Here is a 25,826-nt window from a genome sequence, read left to right on the forward strand (position 1 = left end):
AACCCTTTTCTTCTTTGGAAAATTAGGAATTATACATTAAATGACTGCTATAAATTCACTGAACACCAAAATATATGTTTTTTTCAATTTTAACCCTTTATTCCCTAATTTAGGATTAGGGCGAAATTTGACCCTTTGGGATTTATTTAGGGGTATCATTTCGAAAAATCTGAATAACAAAAAATGTCAGTAAACTATTTAGAATTTAAGAAAATAATCAATCAAATACACAGCTACATTGAACAATATCATTTTTTTGTTGCATTTTAGAACTGGATTTTGAATTTACAAACACACTTTGGCCAATGGAAACAAGAACACAGGGACAAAATCACTGCTGAAAAAAAAAAAGAGGTCTTTGTTATTTGAGTAGCAAAATTTATAGGGCCCAAATTTGACCCCGTGGGTTCTTCAGGGTTAATTTAGTTTGAAGATTTTAGGCCACGATTCTAAATCTAAAAAAAATCTCAATGCGACAGTAATGCTCATTCACATTTGAAAAGGGAACACAAGAGTCCTCAGTTTGGCAATTCAAAATGGCGTATGCTGGCGAACTAAGGACGTCTGAGGTAACCGTGGGAAATTAGATCACAGGTTTTTCTGTCAATTCTTTTATCTCCGTTCAACAAAAGCCGTTCAAGATGTGCGCTATTGACACCCGCATGACTTGAATTGAACAGAATCCGTTTGACTGTCTCCTGTTAGCGCTTCAATTGTTCGCTCCGTCTTTCAGTCTCAGGGGAACAACCTTGTAGTAGACTTGAGTTGTAACGTCCGCTCTTTTATCATGACTGACGCTTACTTACTAAAGTGAGCATTTTTCTCTCATTTCCCGCTGAATATCTGCTACTGTTTGCATGTAGCGGAACCGAAACGGCGCGGCTCCAGGATTACCGCAACCTCTTCTGCTCAAGATGGCAGCAATGTAGGTCAACAGGTATAAGCTTCCATTTACTGTCTCCGGATAAAGACAAGCAGTGTGGAAAGGGGGGTAGTGGGATAAAAGGGGGCCGTTCGTAGTGGCGTTGCGATCAATGATTTATACCTTTCAACTTATCTGCGCAGGCTGATGCCACGGACTGTTTGGTCGAGATAACCTCGCCGCATTGTGTCGTGTTCCTCGGGAAACAAAAACACAAAAGCCAGACGTCACTTACATTTATGTCCTCTGCCAATCACAATTTCCCAGCAACCTGTAGTCAGCCACTAAATACGCACAAGCCAATTTAACCCTGGAGGACCCACGGGGTCAAATTTGGCCCCTATAAATTCTGCTACTCAAATAACAAAGACCTTTTTTTTTTTACAAATTTAACTTGAAAAGTCCAGAGTGCCACTTCTGACCCCTGCATGGGGCCATCTAGTGGATGAATATTGCACTTACATGAGCCAGAGTGGTGGTGACAAGATGACTGGCAACATGCTGTTTTGTTGAGCTGGAAATCAATCCAAACAAAACCATCTTCTCAGCAAACCATCAGATGGTAATTTTATTTTATTTATTTTTGTTAATTTATTTCATATCATGTTGCAGAATGCCTAGGAGTATGTTTTATATATATATTTTGATAAATTAGCAACTCTGAGCTAGTTCCAAAAAAAAGGGTTAAAATAGAAAAAACATATATTTTGGTGTTCAGTGAATTTATAGCAGTCATTTAATGTATAATTCATAATTTTCCAAAGAAGAAAAAGGGTTCTTGGGTTCTCCAGGGTTAAAGCAAGACTTCAATTCATTTAGTCTCTAACAGCCCCCCCCCCCCCCCCCCGCAATGTGTTTTGATATTTGGCTTTTGTGTAACACATCAAGGCATGTAACAAAAATGGTACAAAACTACCATTGTTTCTCTTTTGGAAAATGTGATGTCAATAGTTTGTCTTCTTTATACGAAATGAACCAGGCAGATAAGCGCAACTCTTTGTTGTCTTTATCTTCTCCCGCTTGTCCGCAAGTGGATGGTCACGTGAACTTTTGCTCTTCCCAAAACGAGGTCACACCGATGTTCTTCTTTCCGAGGATTAACACAGCAAACGGCGAACAGGACGTGCGGGGAAAATCCTACGGCTGTGTCATCTGTCAAAGCTGACTTTTTTTTTTTCTGCTAGCTAACCTTGGCTGGAGCAAAAGAGATTGATTGTGTCACATTACATTACCCTACTCATAAACTGCAGTTTGTGGCAATTTGACAGATGAGAAATCACACTGAGAGTCCAGCAACTGTCACAAGGCTGACAAATGCAGGGGAAATATCCACAGTTAGTTTGTTTTTGTTTGAGTGAAATTTTACAAGAATTAAGTCACAGTTCACAAGAAAAACTGAAATAATGAGAATTGGCGAAATTTACAAGAATTGCTTGATAATAAAGTCGAAATTTTCTTAAGTCAAAAAGAAATGAAAATAATTACATTTTATTTGTAATGAGCACATGCCAGTCATTCACAAGAAATGTGTGAATTAAATTTGATTAAAAAAAAATATACCCGAAATTTAAGAGAAATCGTAATAAATTCCTCATTTACAAGAATTGTTTGATCATAAAGTCGAAATTTTCTAAAGTCAAAGAGAAATGAAAATAATTACATTTTATTTGTAATGAGAACATGCCAGTCATTCACAAGAAATGTGTGAATTAAATTTGATTTAAAAAAAAAACATACCCGAAATTTAAGAGAGAAATCATAATAAATTCCTCATTTACAAAAATGGTTTGATAATAGTTGAAATTTTCTAAAGTAAAAAAGAAATTAAAAGAATTACATTTTATTTGTAATGAGCACATGCCAGTCATTCACAAGAAATGTGTGAATTAAATTTGATTTAAAAAAAAAACATACCCGAAATTTAAGAGAGAAATCGTAATAAATTCCTCATTTACAAAAATGGTTTGATAATAAAGTTGAAATTTTCTAAAGTAAAAAAGAAATTAAAAGAATTACATTTTATTTGCAATGAGCACATGCCAGTCATTCACAAGAAATGTGTGAATTAAATTTAATAAAAAAAAAATAGAAATAAAACATACCGTAATTGTCATGAAAATAGTCAGAATTTTACAACAAAAAAGGTACAATTTCCAAGTAGAAATATTACGGGAAAAAGCCGTAATGTTACTAGCAAAACTATGCAATTTTAATGTTACGTGGGTAAATTAAAAAATGTTTTAATGGCTGAGGAAAAATAGAATTGAAAAAGTTATATGAAAATATATAGTTGTACATGCAAATTGTTCTAACCTGTTAACCTCCATCTCGTTTATGTCCTCCTGATGATAAAGCAGAGTACTAGTTTCCCCTGACAACAGGGAGGGGAGGGCGGGCTTCTCACCGGGCTATCAATAATACACGATTAAGTTGGGGCTTTGACTTGAGATAATGGGGAGAGAAGCAGGAGGCTTTCAAAGAAACATGGTGCTTTTAACTCAGAAAACCACAAGCAGGAAGTATGTTGTTTTTTCAAAGGTAGTGTGATGGCTGCCCTCCCACCCCACTAACAAGGATAATCACTTACTTGGAATACTTAATATGTGGAGTAAATGTCAAGTAAAAACGGCTAAAAACCCATTTTGAGAGCAATAGCAATATATTTGGATAGCGTTTGTTGTTAGCTTGGGATCTACATCCTGAAATGATCTTGCTCTTATTTGCAAAACCCCTAGTAATTATTCAAACGTAATATTCACAAGTAACAGTCAATTGAATTTATTGGGTCCACATCAAAGACAACATACAAATTGTCCACAAATAACTGCGAGGCCTATCACTAGAACGGCAACAAAAAAGCGACCCAAATCGAAGTCGAGCTTTAACGCATTTGTTTGTTTGTTTCTTTGGTACACAAAATATTTATAGATCCGTGTTTTGCCATCAAAAGCCGTTTCTCAGACTTTGGTTGTTTTATTGCTTGAGGTTTTACAAGAGCATTTTTTTTATTTTATTTTTATTTTTTTTAAATGTGTCAGTCATTAAATTGATTTTTCACAAAATTGTAATTTTTTTTTTTGGGGGGGTGGGGGGCAGTGAAACCAACCCATAAACTAAACAACAGAAAAAGAGTATTATAGGTTTGTCGCTTATACACAATAATCTGTGGGTCTTGAAAGATCAGTCAAAATGGTCTTAAAGGACCAAGACTAAGTTCTATCCTGTTACTTTGCATTTAATTTTTTGAGTTTTAGATTTTTTTAACTTAACGTGAGTCAACTCAAAATGAAAGGCATTTTTTTATTTTTATTTTTTGTAAGTTTTTTTTTCCAAGGACCAAGACTAAGTTCTATCCTGTTACTTTACATTTAATTTTTTGAGTTTTAGATTTTTTTTAACTTAACGTGAGTCAACTCAAAATGAAAGGCATTTTTTTATTTTTTGTAAGTTTTTTTTTTCCAATTAGTTTTTTAAATGCATTTATGATGTATTAAGATGTCTGATTGCTTCTCCGCCCATGACTTGAATTTAATAGCGTTCTGATAAGCGGGGATATTTCAGTTTGGTAACAAACACAGTGTAAGATAGTCAGACAGATATATACATATAATTGATTCATCCCTTGAGGAATATCAAAACGGTATGTAGAATGCAAGTTTGTACGTTTTCTACCTCATCATCATTAGAACGCTTCATTCACTTGTTGAGCTACACTCAGACGCTCGTGCTAACAAATCTGGCGCCCTGCAGCGTTGCCATTCATTCCTTTGCTCTCTGACAAGCTCGTGTCTGGCCTGTGAACACGCCGTGCTCTGAAGAAACATTTTGTCTGTGGTCTGATGTGTTGTTGTTGTTGTATGTGTATGTGCAGATGTTCGCCCCAGGGTGCTGGACGTAGCAACATATTGTAAAAAAAAAAAGAAGACATTTTATTATTATTATTATTATTGGCCATTTAGTCGATTATCAGAATTTTAATCTGCCGGACTGACACATCAAATTCAGCATCGGACTCAAAAACCCTAACCCTAACCCCAAAAATGTCTGACTGAATAAATGCAATTAGCATTGCAGGATTTAAAAAAAAAATCATGTTAATGCTCAATAATGCTGGATTAATGAATGAAGCCGTTCTTTTGTACGGCCCATAGGCAATTCGTTGCTCACCCGTGCCTTATTCTATCGTCCATTCGAAGGCTAATCCTGTCATTCACATGTCACCAATGTTACTTTTAATGTTACTTACGAAGCTTCCGGAATGATCTTGAGCCTCCCGAGCTAGCGTGACAGATGTGTAAGCTGCATTTTAGCTGCCGTAATTCTACTTGCATTGCTCTGTATTTAGCGTGCAGCTGCCCCCCCCCCCCCCCTACACCCCCACCAGCATCAGGGAAAAGACCCCTTGGGCGAGACCCTCGAAGGTGGTGTGGTGTATTTATAGCTCACACTTGCGGAGAGGGGTGCGACTGCTGCATGACCCCTTTTAGCCATCAATGCATTTTCTCCTCGTGGAAAAATGACAGCACAGTGGCTTTAGCGCCGTCTCACCTAACACATGCATGTTGGAATGCATTTTTAAAATGGACCTAAGGGGATCCGTCTGTGGTTTAGTGGGTGATTGGCATGCTATTTTTTTTTCTTCTTTTTTTTCTGGAGAGCTCAGTATTGTTCATTCGGTAATTTTACCGATTTGACATGTCATCATCATTGCTCTCCTTTATTCTTTTTATTATTATTATTATTATTTATTTTTTATTTTTTTGTGTATGTGTATGTGCGTGCGTGCGAGTGTGTGTGTATTCATTAGTTCACCTAAAACCTATTAAAAAATCCCATACCGTTCACCTAAACCGAACACTTCCAGCCAGAGTCGTGAGGCCGTCAGGAGACCCGAGGAAGGACCAAAGAAAGAATGCATTTTTAAAATGGACCTAAGGGGATCCGTCTGTGGTTTAGTGGGTGATTGGCATGCTAATAAACACGTATCACGTTATATATGTATACCCCGAACCCTTGTTCACTATTTAAGAATTCACCTGTGTGTTTTTTTTTTTTTAAATATAAAAACCTGTCCTCAGCTGTTGCCCCCCAAAAATCACATATTGCTCTTTTTGTATAGGCCTAGGATGTCACAAGATGGCACCAAAGCACTATATTATAGGAAAATAGTAATTGCATGCCAAGAAAGTGTTGTTCAAGTGATACGCCTGAAGCTAAGTAACGTCTTTTCAGACTAACATTATTTAGTTATACAACATTAAGTGGATGCAAAAGCCAAAAGTGAATAGTGAGGGGTTTACTGTTTTGGGGACATTTTTGTTTGGTGGCGTGCCATGAAATTTTCCCAGTGTAAAATGTGTGCCTTGGCTTAAAAAAAAGGCTGGGAAACACTAGTGTCGAAAACCCCAGCGTGGCATTTCTTTTATTTATTATTATTATTATTTTTTTCTTCTGGAGAGCTCAGTATTGTTCATTCGGTAATTTTACCGATATGACCCAGCGTGGCATTTCGATGCCTGTCATTGGCCGAATGTCCCCTGAGCACTCGGCGAATGTCCAGGCTCTGTCACAACCGCCGACTGCACCAGCTGTTTCCTTCCCTGCCGTACATCTTATCACCTCCGCCAGGCCATTTGTCCTCTACAAAAGAAAAGGCGGCAACGGCATCAATTTGCCACAACTCGCATCCTGGCGCATCATGTCCGCGGGACGCTTGACATAGCGCAAGGTCAGAGGGCGCTCGGTTTGGGATGCGGCCTAGTCAGACAGTGTTGAACAAACAATGAAAGCAGAATGGGACGTGCTCGGGCTTTTGCTGTCTGGCCGCGCCTTGCCGTGCCGGGCAGGCTGCTGGCATCGGCGCTTTTTTTTGCGTCTCGCATTGGGAGTTATCAGAGCAATGCAGGCACACACGCAGTCACGGGCTCGTCGTCGTAGTAACGCCGGCTCTCTTGGGGGGGGATGCTATGGGTCCGGGAGATGACCTGAATCATCACTAGTACATACCCAAGGGATTCCGAGGCTCGTTGTGTTTTGTGGTGGATAATGAAGCCATTAGAGGTGCACTTTGACGTCCAACATGTGACCAGGATCTGATTGCATCACAGCACTTGGACATGGCGGATCTCCAGCACTTTGACTGGTTTAAAGAGACTGGCCATTTGTTAATAGGTAAGAGCAGCAACGAAAACGTCTCATTCGGGTGGGATTGACACTTAAGGGGGTCCTAAGTTTACAATTTATGGCGGCAGGAATGTAACCCAAATTTGTATGCCGATGCAAGTTTCCCCAATGAACACAATGGCTTTCAACACAAAGGGGCGTGGGCAGTGAGTCTGTGGTAAACTTTGTTGGGGTCTGGGGGCCTCCTCTATGTCCACATCAAAGGGCCATTTGTCTGTGGTTGAAGTTAATGTGTTAGTATGATTTCTTTGTAAGTCTTATCTCATGCTCGGTGACGTCAGGTCTGAGACCTACTATATTTCCACATCAAAGGGCCATTTGTCAATGTGTATTGAATGATGTCTGTTTGCATGGGGGGGCTTGGGAATCTTATGATACTGCTCTTCAAGATAGTATAAGAATGCTGTGAGTCCGCTGTAACGACACACTTGCGAGAAGACTGCAGCCATTTGTCTGTAAACTTGCTCGTGTCCGGAGTATTCTGTAAAATAAATCCTTCGAAGGACCTGTTCACCGATCTCCAGTCTGTATTCAGAAAATCAACATTCTCTCTCCCCAAACAACAACGAACACGCGCGGAAGACAAAGATAGTCTTCTAACAACTTCTTACTATGCAAATTTGAGAAGTTTTCCACCCCACTTCGAATTAAAGCTGGCAAAGGCCGGATGATCAGAAGCCAGAAGATTATTTTGACAGTATCCTGAATGATATTCCTACTTGATTTGCTAGGAAAACAGTCAGGCCGACAAACCTGTTCACTATTTAACATGTCTTGTCATTTCTGTCATTCTGGGTGCCCTGTGTGCCATGTCACCTCTCAAACGGCATTACTGCTATGGCAGGTATCTGCTATTGGGCAGTTTACTTGCCATTGTTGGAGATATCGTTGTACAGTACTGTTTGTGTGTTGGTCATGAGATTTTTGGGGCAAATGCTGATACCAACCAGTTTTATAGGCTAAATAAGCCAATATCCTAATTTGATATCTGATATACAGTATCTGCTGATAACCGATATGTCGATTTATCTTTATTGGCGTTAAGGACACACTTACCAATTTTTTTTTCCACCATAAGTGGGGTCTGTAAAAATCACTACCATGCTTAAGATGAGTCATTACCTAAGTTAACTTATTACCCTTAAGTTGAATGTTGTTTTAATGACCACAAACCTCCCAGTGGCTATTTACTCTACCTTTTTTTCAAACCTGTCTAGAGGGGGAGTGGAAGGTGAAAAGCGAGTCTGCATAAGAGTTGCTTGTTTCTTTAAAGCCAATTAAACCATGCACATGTCTTAAAGGAACGCGCCAATGCAGATCGGACAGGAGCAAATGAGCAACGCTCTCCAGCATGAACAAGATGTCTATTGATCAAGTGTGTGCAAATATGTTGGAATTTACCTGAACGTGACCTTCTTCATTTAAGTCCCTAAAATATTTAGTCTTTCCTCTGCTTGTTTATCACGTCCCTTTTCACTGTCACATTTTGAATTTTGGATGATTATTATGTCATGTCCTGCAAAAGAACTGCAACTTTTAAGCCTCTAGATACCAATCTTAAGTGAATCAAAATGAGCACACAAACAGCGAATCCATTTACTGGCATGAACAGTGACAAACAGGAGGTACATAACTAATCGACATCCACTTGCTACTTATGTACATGTCATTTCAGATTTTTTTTTTTTATGTTCCAAAATTTACCACAAAACTTTTTTACAAGCTTGTCATGGTGTTGCTCCCCAATGCACCCCCCCCCCCCACCACCACCACCCCAAATTTAGAAAAAGGATAGCATTAAGTGCTATGAATACTTTTCGAACACATCGTGCGAGGTGTGGCACGTTCCGGTCAAATGAAGTAGTGGCTGTTATCAAAAAAAAAAGAAAAAGGAAATGCCTGTGGAGACTGGGGAGGATGACAGATGGTTTGGAGACAAATCAGCCTGTGAATCAGGATCTACGCCCTGGGATGACTCGGCCCTTTCACATTGTGTTTGTGTGCATTTTAATTCAAAAAGTGCGTTTGAGTTGTTGCTTCATCGGTTAATTTTTATATAGCACTTGTTTGTGCTAACTTTGTTTGTGGAATGTGGGGGGGGGGGGAAGCCGGACTACCCAAAGAAGAAAAGGGGCAAGACACAAATCAGCCAATATTTGAACCCTGAAACCTCAGAACTAACTGTGAGGCAGGAATCTTAACCATAGTTCCACCATACTGCAGCATTTAGTTTCAGTACTTTAAAAAAGCACTTTTTAAAAATAAAGTAGGTTAAAAGAACCGAATTCCACAAAGCTTGTGCAGTAATTAAATTGTGACTGATTGGTATTTTACATTTGCATCAGCATAATAATAAGTCTAATGGTTAATTTAGCCCCTCAATATGCAAACTAACGCAAACTGACTTTCATTTTGCTTGTCTTCAAAAACACAGCCAACGTAAAAACACAGTCACGGTCTTTCTAATATCTGCCGTATATTACCTCTGCTCATTACTGTGTGACATTGTTACCGTGCGGCGCTATAACGTTAAGTGTGGAAACCTTACAGTCTTCCTATAAATAACACCTTAAGCGCGGGCGCTGTTGCAAAGCGGGTCTTTCCTCCCCAAGGAGGATCTTCCTCAAGGCCTCAGCACTGATACCCGTCATGCGTGGACTCAGTGAGACTGGGTACGCCGTCGCCGTATCTCAGCCTTGGTCGAGACAATTTTAAGCCTCTTCAAGCCTTTAATAATCCCAAGAGGAGGCCAACAAGGTCAGGGGTCTGCCGTCTTTGTCATGGCATCAGATTTTGTTTCTGCTCTTTAAATAGGAAGGTATTTGGCATATTTTAATTATTATTACACATATAAGTATTTATCCGTATCTTTTACACGTACTCTTAGCGATAGTCAGAACTGGCTCACTACCCAAACCAAGTGGATTTGAAACAAGTTTAACTTAGGTCAATACGTTTGTTTTACTTTATAGCTATATCAACATTGCTACTTTGTCGAATCTGCTGTTTTGTTGTTGTTTATTTTGTTTTTATTGGGCTCCAGATTCTTGTTGACTTTTTAACCATAGTGGTTCACATTTGTTACAGGAAATGCAAAATAGGTAAGATGAAACAGCAGTAAATTCTGTAATAACAAAATATAATATAAATACTGCAAAAAAAAATTCTTAGGAAAGTGTAAATAAAATGACGGAATGACGCTTTAGTATGCGATACTGAATAAAAAATAATACACTTGTTAAGTCATTTGCGTTTGGGGAATGGAAACTGTTGCACTGGCCCCCTCCTTCTTCATCCATTGTTTTTCCAGCCTCGTTTCATTGGCCCACGGGTTGGCAACTTTAATTACTTATCGGAACGATCCGCGTGTCAATATTCCAACTTGCGGCGGTCACCTTGTGCAGTGCTGGTTATAAATACGGGAACAAGGTTTAGCGTGGTCTTGGAGTCGTGGCAGAAAGATCTGGATGTCAGCCCATATTGCGCAAAGTGGAAGAATTGGCTTTGTGTTCCGGGTTGCTCATCTAATAGGAGGTTTGGGGAGACAATTTACATTGTTTGATGCCCCAAAAACGCTGATTTTTGCTTATTTTTTGGGTAATTTTCCTCATGAGATCACTTATGATGAACTCATCCAAGGAACTTCCCCAAACTGTTCTCACCGAATTAGACTCATGCTGTCGACATTCCAGCTTATCTTGCTAATATGGAGAATTAACGTTTAGGGACGACCCCGAATTAAAGAAGTGCCATACAGACGTTGATGGTTTTTTTTTTTTGTGATGTGAGTGAGCCCACACATGCATAAACACGAACAGGATAATTGCTCAAGAATTTTTTTTCCATACGTCCGACAATGAGTCCTTTGCTAGCTTTGATCGCTAGGGAGGAAATATGCTCAAATTAGGCCTGATGATTAATACGTATGTGTTGTCTACCTCAATTTATATAAAAATAAACATTTTGACTTTGAAGAGTCTTCAATTAAAAACCTTTGCAATGACATTCACTTTGGTTGCGTGATCGACCGATCGTAGATATTGAACCGTTTTAATTGTTGGCCCCGCCCCTTTTTCTCAGCAGGTCCTTCAATTGGGTCTTTACTGACTAAATCACAAGGGAGGATAATATGTTCAAATTTGGCCCGATTCTCGGTTTGTCAGCAGCCCGCTTTAGTCCCTCCAGTGCAGTCGCATCACAATGAAATGAAAATTGTCTCTAGTGTCATACCCTGCTCTTGTTCAATCCCGAGGCTCAGCAAACATGACTTGCACTTGACTCGCAATGTGGACTCACGCGCCCGTGCGTCCTCAAGGCAGATTGTGTAATGAAGTAACGTCCACCTTTTTGATCTGGTATTAAGTTTCCCCCCCGAGACCACAGTAAGCGATTACCATGCATTATGCTGTGGTTTTATGTCACAAAAGCCTCGCGAGCTGCCCTTCGCACCACGCTTATACTTCCTTTTCTTGTCGTCCTCTTGTATCGCTCCATCTTTTCCTCTTTGAAGTAGCTAATTTGGCCTGTCGAGTTAAGCAAAGGAAATGATTGAGATTCCCAGGGTTGCTCTTTTTTCACAGTTGAGTTGAATGTAAAAACCTCAAGATCTCATCCATTTGTTGGCTTGTTGACAAAGTCGAACTGGAAATTTTCAGACAGGTGGGCAGAAATCTGTATTTTAAAGGATGTCTTCTCTGGTTATCTTTGCACCAAAACAAAATAGCTCACTTTTGGCTTGCTTTCTGACACTCCCCCCCCCCCCCCCATCTTAATAATTAACTTGCTTGGACATTTTAATGTCAGGGAGCAAATATTTTCAGACTTTCCAGGTGGCGCTGGCTAGTAATATGATGCACGCCATAGCAGATGCACAAAAGGAAAAAAGGGGGGTGATACAAGTATGACTCTTGAGGACAATGGCTCCTAGAAAGAGAAAAACAATGAAGCTCTTTCACAGCAAACGTCCTGACATTTTGTCCCAGGGACACCACGCAGTTCATGTGACTCTCATAGCACACTCTCAGTCTAGAAGCAGTAAAATCCCAAATTGGCATCATTTGTTTGACATTTTGTTCCACCACAGTGGAAAGATTTTTTTTTTTTGTCTTTCTGCTGTGTAAATTACATAACCAAAGTGGACTTGTTCTTTTCTGGCATGTTGAGACACTTTTGCTAGTTCCTGCCTCGTTTCTGTCCTGCAATATTTGTGAGGCTCGACTGTAGAACACTTGATTTAATTTAGTTAGTGTCACTGACTGGTCTGAGCAAGGCGTGTTGTACAAAATGAATAATAATTGCTACTTAAACCGTATTTATTTATTTTTGATACATTTAGCAGAGCTAGCAGAGGTCCAGTAAAAATGACATTGAAGCTAGCATCACACATTAGCTGCACTAGAAGCTGCCAAGTAAAACCTAGCAAGAAACTGGCGGTAGGTGATAGTGATAGGAGGTGACAGTCCCGTAAAAAGCAACAAGTGATGTATTTGTCCTTGTTTTTCTTCAGGTTTGTCAGGGTTTTCCAGCATGTTCGGTAAAAAGAAGAAACGGCTGGAGATCTCCGCCCCATCCAACTTCGAGCACCGGGTCCACACGGGCTTCGATCCGCGGGAGCAGAAGTTCACCGGGCTGCCGCAGCAATGGCAGAGCCTCCTGGCTGACACCGCCAACCGGCCTAAGCCCATGGTGGACCCCTCCTACATCACCCCCATTCAGCTTGCACCCATGAAGGTAAGGAAGAGGGTAGGGGGGGGGGTGTTGCATGGATCCAAATGTACCTTAACATTTCTTACCATTTTAGGACCTGCTTTGACCTCTTCAGATTAAGCCCCTGTGATTCTAATCTTGATCTTTTTAACGGATACATTTTCACTTGAGCATGTCTGCTTCACACCACTCCAATCCTACACTTGTTCCTTTGTTTTCTCCCAATACCATCTGGCCATTTCACACTATTACATCACTCTTAATATACCCACTAATAATCACATCCTAATGCGCTGCTTTAAACCTGCATTAAGCATTATCGGTCACTTTTTAAAGCCATAAAACCATGGACAGGGTTGTGAAGTTTAACACCTTCTTCTTTCTGCCTTGTTGTGTTAAGTGATTGACAGGTATAGCCAGCCCCTTTCATACTGTCCGGCAAGACAGTTGATGTTTGTTGTAAAAGGTACCAGCTCAGAACGGGGCGGGAACAAACCTGAGTGTAAATTTGTTTCTCAATATTAGCTCAGTAGTACGACGTTTATCAGCCGACACAAAACTGGCTTCTCCCGTGCTATTGTGTTTAAAGCAAATTGTGCTTTCAGACAAAATGGCCCCCTTCACACTGTCTATTAGACTGGCTTTTTCTCCATGTTGCTGGTCTGGATAGAATATTAAGAATTCATGATATGGGTATTCGATTTGAGACGTTTTGAAAAGTTGCGACACAAATACTGCATGATGTTCCTCTGAAGCTCTTACCTACTTTTGAGTATATTCTGTTTGGTGCGGTGCGTTAAAAGTCACAAACAAAGCATCTAAGATCTGAGCAGCAGAGAATCAAAGTGAAAAACAACAAGCGCCATTCACAGCTGATGTTTGTTGTCATTGGAAAAAAAAAAAGTAAAAATAGAGAAGACCTACATTTTTGTGAGTAGATGACAGTAAAAAAAATGACTCAAGCAAATGTTGAGTAAACCGGGATAGCAGATTGCTAAAAAACATGACTCAGTAGGAAAAAGATGAGAAAATACGCTTAATGCAGATTTAAACTTGCTCATGTGTTAAAGCACAACAGTTTTATCCATTAACATCAATGCAAGTCTCCATTTTTTTTGTTTGTCTCCTCGTCTCTGACCCTTCTGAGTGTCTCCTCTGTTGTGTTGTTGTTCATTGGCTTTCACACTGATGCTCATAAAGACGTTTCCGTAAATTTCAACTGGCCTGAGTGCTCAAGTCGTCGTATTTGTGTCATCCCCGATTTCAGCCTTACACTGGCCGTCATTGGTCCGATAATCGTTGAGATTTCCATAAGGTCCCCGCCGCTCGCCGCCCCCCCCAGGCTGGAAATTAATCATCGATTTGTTTCTGAATTCATAGCACGGTTGACTCGCAACAAACAGGGAAGCCCCAAATGAATCATCATCACCACAATGTGGAGTTAGAGTGAAGATTTATTTGTGGAATGGCTGGAAATGACACAAGGAAGTAATAAAAGATTATATAGACACCTCTCTTTTCCCATTAGGACATGAAAAAAAAAACGGGCAGTAACTGTAATTGTTAGGGGTATAGCAAAAAACCTGGTTGGATCTTGTAGAGTAAGGGAACAAAATGCAAAACCATAAAACTATATTTCTTTTGTGTAAGGTCGCGTGTAAAAAAAAAAAATCTGAATAAAAAATAAATAAATTCATAACATTTTGGACAGTGTGAAATTCATTGTTCCCTTGTATTTATCGATGCTGCAGGGTGAATTCTGAAGTGTTTCGCGCTTTATTATCTGCTCATATTCAGCCAAATGCTTCAGAACTTATTGGACAGCGCTTCACAGTGCAGATGGACAATAACCTGAAGCATACTGGGAAATTTTTTAAGGCGTAATTTTATGCAATGGCCGAGTCAATCGCCTGACCTGAATCCAATTGAGCACACAATTTAGTTACTGAAGGGAAAATGCCCTGTTGAGTCTTGCAATAAAATATGTTGGGACAATCAGTTGACCCTGGAAACTGGTCACCAGTCAATCACAGGGAAACCTTCCTGTGTCATTTCCAGTTAGAAACACAAATCACAATCCACCTGTTGCGGGGAATTACTTACTGTAGTGCCATTTGGAGTGCACACAGTTAGCAGCTAACCCCGTTAGCCTCACAACTAAAATGGCCACAACCAAGAACAGCAATATGCCACAGGAAATATCTCTGAAGAGGGGGGAACAAGAAAGTAATTGTCTTGCTCTCTTCACAGATATCTCCCAAGAAGGTCCGGCAGTCCGAAACGCCCAAAGTATGACTCCCTCTACCCGTCTGCCCAAACCCTAATGACCCCCCCCCCCCCCAACCCCACCCTCCTGCCTCTTCTTCTTCTCTTGCCTTTGCACTCTCACCCCCCACCTCCCTTCCCTCCCCCCCGCTGCCTTGTTATTGCATCTCCTCGACGCTGCCTGCTGCTGCCATGCATTTAGGTGGAGGTGGGAAGCGGCAGAATGACTCCACACATGACACAACTACATTGCTCTGCCAAGTCTTTACTTAGAGCTCATTTCTACTCTTCCCTTTCTTTCATCCGCATGAGTTCCCCGCACCCCCCCCCCCCCTCAAAAAACCCTCGCCGCCCTCCCCCTAGGACACTAGATGAGCTATAGCGGCATGTTCCCCATGATCCTCCCTTGATGATGATTACGATGATGTTAATAATGATGGGTGCAAACTGAAAAGTGCCTCTGTGAAAGCTCTTTCTGATCTGTGGACTGTATTTTTACCAATTTCCTCAAATATAGCATTTCAGCTATAGGAATGGCAAGGGTGCCTCGAAATAACGAGATTCATTGGTTGTGATTGCAATGTGTGTGTTAAATACGTTCTGCCTCACTCGTGCAAAAGGTTGAATTTTGTTTTCAACCATCAGAATCGGTGTGTAGCTGGAGTTTTGAGGCGGAGGAATATTTTTTTTTAGCAGTGAAATGGCTCTTTAAAGTAAAAAGTGGGGCACACAAACAATGGGGTGGGGGGGGCATCTTTCTTTGCAGCTTGCGCCTCCCCCCTTCTCACATCTTATTGCTTTGAACCCAAACAGCCATTCGTAGCCACGTGCTAGTACTGTAGCGCTAGGCTTGTTGACAGGAATACCCCGCTACCACTCATAGACAAATATATTTATTTATATTTATTTAATATATTTTTTATATTTATCTTCATAAAGGATTTTTTTTTTATTATCTTCATAAAGGAAATTTTGAAAGCATTATGATGTTGGTAGATCTATAAGAATAAGAACAAGCACTACTTGAAGGCTTGACAGTATGTGTTATACTCGTGTGTACTGTACAGTTGTGCTTGTAAGTTAATTGCAGTTTATTAATTTTGGTAGAATTTGCTGAATATAGTAAAATAAGTAAAACTTGCAGATTTTGTTGTTGTTGATAGTAACTCTATTTTGGTCGGAATTTAGTTTTTTGTGTGACGTAATTTAATTATTGGCCACTAGATGGCGGCATACTATTTTAGTTTGAGAGTGACAGGAAAAAGAATGAGTAGGGGAAGTACTGTATTTCAGCCACAGCCTAATTTTTGTTAAGAATTATTGAATGTCATCTGTTATAATCCTGTTTTTTACACCTACGGAAAGCTATTATGGATATTGTGAGAGGATAAGTTTGTTGATTTGGAAAAAACAGGATTTTTTTTTTTTTACTGTAAGCACATTGAGGGACTGATACACTGTTACACTGTACAATATTTTTGTTATCCATTGCTCTTGCCCTAAGTCAATATATTATGTACGTTTGTTTATGTGTGACAGTATTATTTAAAGTATGTTTAAAGAACCTTAAAAGTGCAGTAAATCCTACGAAAACATGACTAAAAAGTATTTAAATAGGGAGTTTCTATAGTGTGGATTTCATTTATTGGGAGACTGGTCTGGAGTGGTTTTTGGATTATTATATATTATTATAATGTGTGTGTGTCTGAGTGTGAGCTGTGGTGCGAGGTAACGTCTACTAGCAACCCTGCCCTCCTACTGGTTGTCTCATGGTTCATGCGTGAGGCCTGTAGCCTAGTTGTCAGCCTGCTCATCTCCACTGGAGCATTAGTATTGCTTCCAGCCTCCCCGCCGCCATCATCATCATCACCACACAGGCTAATCCACAAGTGTGGGTTAACACATCCCCTCAGCAGCATGTCTTTAACATGGCCGCCTCAAAGGTGGCGTGTTGATTTTTGAATTCAAGTGTGTGTGTGTGTAACATCAAGGCCTGTTGTGTGCACCTCCCTCCATGATGGGGGTAATGAAAGTCATCTCATGTTGCACCTTGACTTTCGCACCCTCAAAGGGACTCATTTGCAGTAATGGGGTGTGTGTGTGTGTGTGCCTGTTTGTGAGTTCACGTCAATGTTAGCATGTATGTTTACGGGAGCGCATTTTGTCTTGTACTTTCAATTGGCTGAGGTTACCTGAGCCGTGGCTGCTAATACAGTCGACGGAAGTGAGGGACAGAGAATGTTTGAGTGGTTTGCTCTTGTCGCATTTGTGGTGACTTGATTACAGAGAGTCGTTGGTTTACAATGGTACCGACAGACTGCTCATCGTTGTGTGGGAGGCCTCAGTCCCTAAACTCCCAACAAATTGACAAAAGATAATAGGAAAAATTTTAAAAAGATATCTAAACGATTCAACAATTAGCAAAAAATATTTATCGATAAACTCATTCAAACCCCAAAACATATAAATACATTTTTTAATACTTTCTTTCACTCCCCAAAATCTTTTTTTAATGCTAGAGCATACAGAAGGCTTTGATACAGCTTCTGACATGACAAAGTCGCTTAAAGCAATGGTAGTTATCACAACAACAAAAAACGTCCAGCAGGTGGCAGCAGAGTATAAGAGATCAGCCAGGGCCATGTTGCAACAAGCTCTTTTTGCCAGTGTTTTCAATAGGTTTTTGAATATTGATTAAACTTAGCTATATTCTAATGCAAATTGCTTCAAAATGGGAATAAATACAAATGTACTTTTTTTCCTGATGAAAGAAGAAACTGTAATCTTACTTTTGGTAGGTTCCATGTTTTTATAGTAATATAACACAGTATTCTGTGGATCTTACAAAATCAGTCAATATCCATTCAAATGCACGCCTATGGACAACACAGATTCCTAAATGAATCACACATAAACACCACATAAGCACGGTAGATTTATACCCCAAGACTCCGAATTGTCAGGCAGATTTGCTAACCCCTAAATCACCTTGCGCCTCATTTGAGAAAAACAAATCATTTATTGAGAGATGTCAATTTGACAAAACTTAGCCATCATTGTCCTTTTATACACTAAACTTATTTTGCATTCTGTCACCATGGAGCCACCCCCACCACACACACACACACACACACACACACACACTTGTCTCCGTGAGCTGCATGCTCTGTGGGTAGTGTGGGAGGAGAAATCTCTGTGGATATTTTCAGGAAGCTCAACGTTCAGCCTTACATCATCGTGGAAGAGGTGGATTGTTAACAAATAGATTGTGGATGCAGAATGATTTTATAATGCCGACACAGCATTGCCACTTAAGCTTTAAAAAAAACCAAAAAAAAACAAATGCTAAATCAGCTCATTGAGGTGTAATTCCTTGGACGTTCAATAGGGGGCAGTAAGGCAGCAAAGTCAAAATGGCGGCACGCGATACCCGCTAAGCTCTAAATGTCAGTCGGCCACCCTGCACCCACTGACTCTTTTAGAGGAAACCTGATCGTGACGCCACTCAGAAGTAGAGGGTCTTCAGCTGGGGGCCAACGGTGACAGTCATGGCCGGGGGCCGAGGATCCAGGGCGGCCGCAGAGACGAGGGGCTTTGACGGGCCTGCAGGGAGGCCGGAGTCCAGCCAGGTGGAGGGGACACTACAACAGGTGGGGTTTCTGTTAGGGTTAGGGATCGTTGGTGGAAGACCTGATGCTGCTTGAGGTCACATACTTGACTGTGACCTTCTATTTTCGGTGGTCCTGAGCTCTTTAGAGATGTTTGTTGTGTTTGGAAGCCATTTTGTTTTGAGCTTGTGCATCAGCAACATGAAACTGCTTTGTTTTCTCAAAGAGAGGTAACGCGTGAGAATAATATGTAGATATGTTCAGAGGCTATTGGCAATGATCGATGGCCTCATTCACTGACTGCACCTGTGGATTTCAGTGACTCTTTGCTTTCTGGCCACAGGTACATATGAAATTGTAAATCTTTTAAATGTATAAAAACATACCTTGCATCCAACATTCCTAAATGCCTAAACAAACGTAATACAGTTCATGTCAGTGTTGGATTGTAACCCTTTCGTTCTTATGGCAAACTAATAATGACATCGAAGCACTCTTTCATCATCATCATCATCATCATCATTGACTGTGCCATTCATGCAGTGGGAGCTACTCGTGCTGATCAATACGCCTTTAATTTCAAGTCCAATTTGAGCGGAGCTCAGTCTGAATTGATGCGGGATTAAATTGGTTTATGCAGGAATACTTTTGAAGCAGAATAGCTGCTAATGGGGAAAGCGAGTGAGAGAAGAGCATCTGTCTTTTTTTTTTGGGCAGCGAGCTGGAGTGGATGCTATTGATCCGTTCCCTCCTCACTGCTGTCATTCTGGGGATTGTTGGCTTACACCAACCTCATGCTTTGCCAGAACGGTCTTAAAATGTCTGCAATTGCCCTTCGCCGTCTTACTGGATGACTTTTTTTGTTGGATTTTTTTGGAAGGACTTTCAGGCTATTAATTTAAAGTAGGGAGCAATTTCTGCATCCAAATGTTATAGGAGTGTTGACCTCATAGTACTTACTGTATAGCAATTTGCAAATGAACGCAATTAGTAAGGACAAGCCTTTACGTCATAGTCATTCAACACTCAAGCAGCTGTTTGATACTGTAATGATCCTGTGGCGCCCTCGTAGGGCTGAACAGTGAACTACAAGTTAACGCAGATATATTTTTTTTAACACTGGCCAATCACAATACACTACAGTAGCCTACTATACTGCACTTTATTACAGTTGTCCGTTTTGTGTTTAAGTCAAATAAAAATTGAATGAAGAATAAAAAGTAAATTATTCAATACAAATCATAATATAATAATGTCAAAAATATGATGAAAAATCCATCCATCCATTTTCTTAACCGCTTGTCCTCACAAAGGTCGCGGGCGGCGCTGGAGCCTGTGATGAAAAAATAATTATCTAAAAAATATATGTATTCTTAAACAAAGTAACCATAACTTGACTTAAATTTAGAGTTTTTGAATAACATACATATTTTTTAAATAAAACACGAATTAAATTAAATAAATATACACAAAACATTTTCCTAAGGTCTGAGTTTTTGTTGTTGTCAAAAACAAATAAAAATAAATAATTAGACTAGAATATAAAATGGATTCAATAAACAACTAATATATATAATACTAATTAATAACTAATTTTCTTCAAACTTTGTATTTTTTAGTTTTTTAAAGATCTAAGTCATAAAAAAAACATGTAAGGAAACATTATAAATCAAATAAAAAATAATAACAAAACATTTCTTTAAAAAAAATAAAATTCCCACATGTAACAACATGTAAAACAGCAATTGTTTTTTTCTCATGGGAAAAAAAAATCTATAGATTTCCTGATCATTATACAACAACAACAACCTGCTTTAATGTGGTACAATTCTGCATCAAATTATCCTATATATGTGTTACTTTATGATTTATAGGTGCAAACAGATGTTGATGTTGTGACAGTTGTGAGTGACTGAAACAATCCTCTCCATTGTCTCCTAATGCTTGTCCAGCACTAAAAGATGGGGGTCGTTTCTATTTCATTACGCCTCCACCTCTAATCTATTTTGCTGGAAATCTTCCGAATGTGTCGCCGGCGCCGCCCCGACGGACTCAAGCTTCACTGCAGCTTGTTGTTGAGACTTAGGGTCAAAGGGCACTGGGTCAAAGCCGCCTCACGGGCTGTAGCATGGAGACTCGTTTTAACACGTAAACACTGTAAATAAACCAAAGTGGTGACGCTGAACGTTGCAAAAGTCAAACTAATGGCCGGTCATTTCTTGTAGGTAAGATAAAAATTGTAGTATTTAAAATGTTTATGTAAAATACATTTTTAATAAAAATAAAAAAACCTTCTAATTTATTCATAATTACATTATAGGGAAAAAAAGAAAAACAAGAAAAACAGGTAACAGAATAGTAATACTGTAATACAAATGCTGATTTGAAAATGTATTACTGAGTCAGACCTGCAGGGGGTTGCAAAGCACAGGCGTTCACAATCTTGCTGTTCCTCTCATTGAAGAGGGGTGATTTGCTGTTTTAAAACTGATAGCAAGATTTGAATATGGCCTTACTTCACTACTATACTATTGCTTGTTTTTCCTCGGGTGTGGTGGTTTCTTAAAAATCTAATTAGAGTTTTTTTTTTCTCCATGATCAATTTATTGACAAATAACACTACTGTCAGGTTGTACTGACAGTATTTTTTTTAAATAGTCATAAACTCCCCTTTAAGATAATTCAAAATTATTAATTAAAGCTGCTGATACACATAAAACGTACTCATTGATAGTTAAAGTTGTGTTATGATTGCCCTTCAACTGCACTTAGGCAGTACTAAAGCTAGATGCTTACATGTGACTACACTTTTTTTGAGTCATTCTTTATTTTCTCATCTACTAAAATAGTGGTTCTCAAAACTTTTTATGCCAAGTACCACCTCAGAAAGTACTTGCCACTCCAAAGTACCACTATAATGACCAAATCATAAACAATTGTATAGTAGGCCCGAGTAACAGTAACCTAATACTCCTAGATGTACTCAAATATATCTTAAGATACCAACATATTTATAAATAAAAACTGCACTCAATGATTCTAAATAATATTGCAAATACAAATTGTACCTGAATACTTGAAAATAAACAATTTTAAATGATAAAATGCAAATGTATTGCATTTAATAGTTAAATACAATTGAACTGTACTTAATAAATATACTGAGCCACATTATACTGTTTGTAGATTTAATTAAACGATTTCTTGGCGTACCGATAGAGGGCGCCAGCCTACTACTAGTGCTACTCGCACCACACTGACAATTACTGTAACAAGTTGAATGGGTAAAATACATTGGCCTGTTGCATTGGCTGCTAACATCCAGCAGAGGGCATCAGAGGCTAAGACATGCTATGTAAACTGTTTAGTCCTTTGTTACGTGTCTTGTCAGACCCAAAGGTTCCTGAACCTCTCAAAAGTACTGCCAAGGACAAGATTTTAACAATAATTCTTTAGTTCTTCCTAAATTCCTAGTTCCAGGGTAAAGTTTGTTGCGTTAGCCATGCACCACCGCTAGGCAGTGGTCCCCTTGGAAAGCATGTAAAAGGGATGCCAGGATTTGACAATACATTAAGCGACTTAACTTGACAGTTCTTGTCGTCTTTGTAATGAATGACAGGAGTGCGTGTGTGTGGCCGAGGTGATGAGCTTCATGTACATCTAACGAGGGGCGTAGATACGCATCTGCATCGCTACACTCGGCGTGTTGCGTGCCTGCCACATTTCCAACAAACACCATAAATCACAGCGACATCAAGGTTAAGTAATGCTAACCAACCAGGAAGTACTGTACTGGAACTGTGAGGGCGCACACGGAAAGCTGGGAGGGAGTTCATACGGCACGCTGCGAAAACTGTTGGAAGACGCGCAGACCTCCGCCAAGGTTGAACCGCGGTAATAGAAAATGTTTCGAGCCTGTTTCAACCCGCCCGTATTGTTCCTTGGCTTTTTTCAATGTTGCTGTACTGTGTGAAATGTGCTGACTTGGCAATTTTCTGCAAGAATTTTAAACCAGGCAGCTCCTGTGTGAAAGGGGTTTACCCAGAGATGCCTTGAGATACAAGTTTAATTCGTTCTGTGACGTGAGCAAAAATATTGTGGTATCACGGTATTAAAACGACAGCTTTAAAATGAACTTTTTATCATATTTGGTCATTGAAAACCAATCAATTTTATTTTTAAGCAAAATCTAGAATATTTTGGTACAGAAGAAATGTGTTCCATGTCATGTTTAAATAAAATATTTACATTCTTCTGTTTTAATTCTTCTAAGTAAATCACAATGTCCCATCACTGGTGAGCCATTTTTAGAACAGACATAAAACTTCAGATTGGTCAATAGATTGTCAAAATTACTATTAGTATAGATTTTTGAAAAAAAAAATAATTAATTTTTGATTTGATTGGCCGATGCGTTTAAGTGCCCACCAAAAAAGGCGTACATTTTACTGTCCCTGGTCCTATTGCCTGTGGACGCCGCTGTCCGCTGACAAAAGGAGCGCAGCCTCCCTCCAGGACTCAGTGGAAAAGCAGGCTCATTAATTATGCCCGCCTTCATTAGCAGCAAGGTTAATCCCCCCTTATCTCCCAATGAGCCTCATTTGTCATGCAGCCACCTCCTCTTTCAATGCCGCCTCCTCCCCTTACTCGCTTCTTTTCTTTCTCCGAGAAAGTACTCTTTCTTCCTCCTCTTTTCATCCTTCCTTGATGTGTCATTTGTCACATTCAATTTCCTTCTGCGTAGTTTTCATTTCATCCACTCCCATTCGCTTCTTTCTGCTTTTATTTGCCTTCCTTTCACTTTCTTTTCCGTTTATGTTCTGTCCTGTCCTTTTGCCTTTCATTTTTTCATTCCTTTCTTTTCCATTTTTCCATACTTTAATTTCCTTTACTTGTTTGTCCTCTCTTGTAATGTCTTTCCCCCCCTCTCCTGTACCTTTACTTCCCTGTCATTTATTTTCCCTTTTTATATTCCTCTCTTTTCCTTGTTTTCTTTACTTTCCCAACCTGTCCTGTCTTTTGTCCTATTCCTTTCTTCTTCTCTCTCTCGCCTTTTCTTTTTATTGCCCGGCCTGTCCTGTACTGTCCCATACTTTCATGTTCTCAATTCTTCTTTTCTCTTCCTTGATTTTGTTTCATGTCCTGTCCATTTCATTTACTTTTCGATCCTGTCATATTTTTGGTCCGTTAATTTATTTTTGCCATCACTTTCCTTTATTTCTTTCCTTTCCTTCACTCATCTTTGTCTTTCTTCAATTCATTTCTTGTCCTGTCTTCTTCAGGACCTGCACCTTCATTTCCGGTGCTGTCCTTTCATGTCTTTCCTCGATTTACCTGTCCTGTCCTTTCTTCTTTTGCTTTCTTATCTTGTCATGTCCTATTCTTTCCTTTTCTTAAATTCTCCTTTCTCTTCTCATCTTCACCCTTTCCATTCATCCATCCGTTCCTTTTTGTCTTCCTTCTTCTCATTTCTTTTGTCATTCCTCCACTCTCATTTCCTTTCCTGCCATCTTCCCTGTCATTTCCTGTCCTGTCCTCTTCCTTCTCTTGCCCCCCTCTTCCCATTTCTACCCGTCCTCCTCCTCTTCTCCCCTCTGCTGTACTTACCTTGAACAGGCCATGGTGAGTAGATCTATTACAGCTTATCACTAAAGGACAGGCCAACGCGGCACGCCGGTGAAATATGGCCGCTGTCAGAGCCGACGCCGAGCACGACCCGACTCACGCCGCCCTAAGGACGTAAAGAGGCGGCGGAGGGGGTGTGTGTGAGGGGTACAGGGGGCGGTTTCCGCGGAGGCCAGTGACTATAAGCCCTCTAATTCAAATTAATGGAAAGATTTCCAGGCGCGATCCCGAGCGCTTGACAGTGATTTGGCACACAATTAACCTTGTCTCTCTCTCCTCGCCGACGCCGGCAGTCGTGTTTCTGCCGCCCGTGCAGCCACCACTCGCACCTCCACACGCTGCTATTGATGAGCAGCTTTATTAGATGGTCAATGTTGAACGCTAATTGAGTTAGCCTGCATGTAAAGCCACTTTCACGCAGAGTGCCGCATCAGACCCGTAACAGGAAATTAATTTATTTTTAACTCTGGCAAGTGTAAAATGAGAGGTGCTGATTGCCTGCCGTGTTCTTACAGAACACATTAACAAACAATTGCAAACTTATTTCATGCAGAGGTCTGCAAATTTGCTGTGTCAGAGTTTAACTCATTCACTGCCATTGACGGCTATAAACGTCAAAAAGTCACTTGAACTATTTCTATTAGTTTAACATTTTTTTCCGCTTTTGTTAACAAGAGTATGAAAACCTAGCATTTTTCATTGTACATTTAGAACAGATATACAATTTGTGATTAATCGTGAGTTAACTAGTGAAGTCATGCGATTAATTACGATTAAAAGGTTTAATCGCCTGACGCCCCGAATTTTTAATAATCTTTTCTTTTCCTTTTTTATTCATTAACTGCCATTGACGGCTATTAACGTCAAAAATTCATTTTAACTATTTCTATTCGTTTAAAAAAAAGTCCACTTTTTTTCACTGACTAATCGTGAGTTAACTAGTGAAGTCATGCGATTAATTATAATTAAAAAATGTAATTGCCTGTCGCCCCTAATCTTTTAAAAAAAACAATGAATTTATGGCAGTGAATGAGTTAACAGTAATCTTTTTATGCAGAAACCAGCAAAGTTTCACACAGCGGTGGGGCATCTCAAAGTTGCTCCCTATAAGTGTGCCTGGTATTAGTTTAGTTAAAACCATTTTTGTTGATTTTATTTCAATCAATGAATTTCAATTTTCGTTTTCGTTTACTGTAATAACCTTCGTCTGGTGTTAAATTTAGCACTTTTTTACCCCGATGCTACAGATCTGCAACTACATCTCAGGCAGTTCGACACCCCATTCTTTGTTGATGGCATTAATGATACATTGGTAAAAAATTTAAAACCAAAAACTGATATTCGAAATGTCAACAGTTAAATGTGGGATTTCTGTTTTGCGTTGTTGGACGTACTGCAGCATCTGTCCAAATGGTGACGGATTAGTGTCCGTGAAAGCATCCATCCTGCAGCCCCTCAGCTTGACGTAGTCGCTACGTTTAGCGGACGTTTCACCTCGTGTTCCAGTTCACGGCACC

The 25,826-nt window shown here is 39.8% G+C and overlaps 1 protein-coding gene across 5 annotated transcripts in view; it reads left to right on the forward strand.

Annotated features, from left to right (window-relative positions):
• Positions 1-25,826, forward strand: part of pak5 (p21 protein (Cdc42/Rac)-activated kinase 5) — a 56,200-nt gene that overhangs the window by 12,445 nt on the left and 17,929 nt on the right. For 2 of the 5 annotated variants that reach the window (XM_077552470.1, XM_077552469.1), the window contains exons 2-3: positions 12,612-12,835; positions 15,062-15,100. In XM_077552470.1, coding sequence (XP_077408596.1) covers positions 12,632-12,835; positions 15,062-15,100 — 243 coding nt within the window. In that variant the 5' untranslated portion in view covers positions 12,612-12,631. Of the gene's footprint in view, positions 1-6,923; positions 7,094-12,611; positions 12,836-15,061; positions 15,101-18,236; positions 18,727-25,826 lie in introns of those variants that run through there. The other 3 variants (XM_077552467.1, XM_077552468.1, XM_077552471.1) reach the window with 3 other exon arrangements.

The sequence above is a fragment of the Vanacampus margaritifer genome, chromosome 19 (assembly GCF_051991255.1).
Source record: "Vanacampus margaritifer isolate UIUO_Vmar chromosome 19, RoL_Vmar_1.0, whole genome shotgun sequence".
Taxonomy (NCBI): Eukaryota; Metazoa; Chordata; class Actinopteri; order Syngnathiformes; family Syngnathidae; genus Vanacampus; species Vanacampus margaritifer.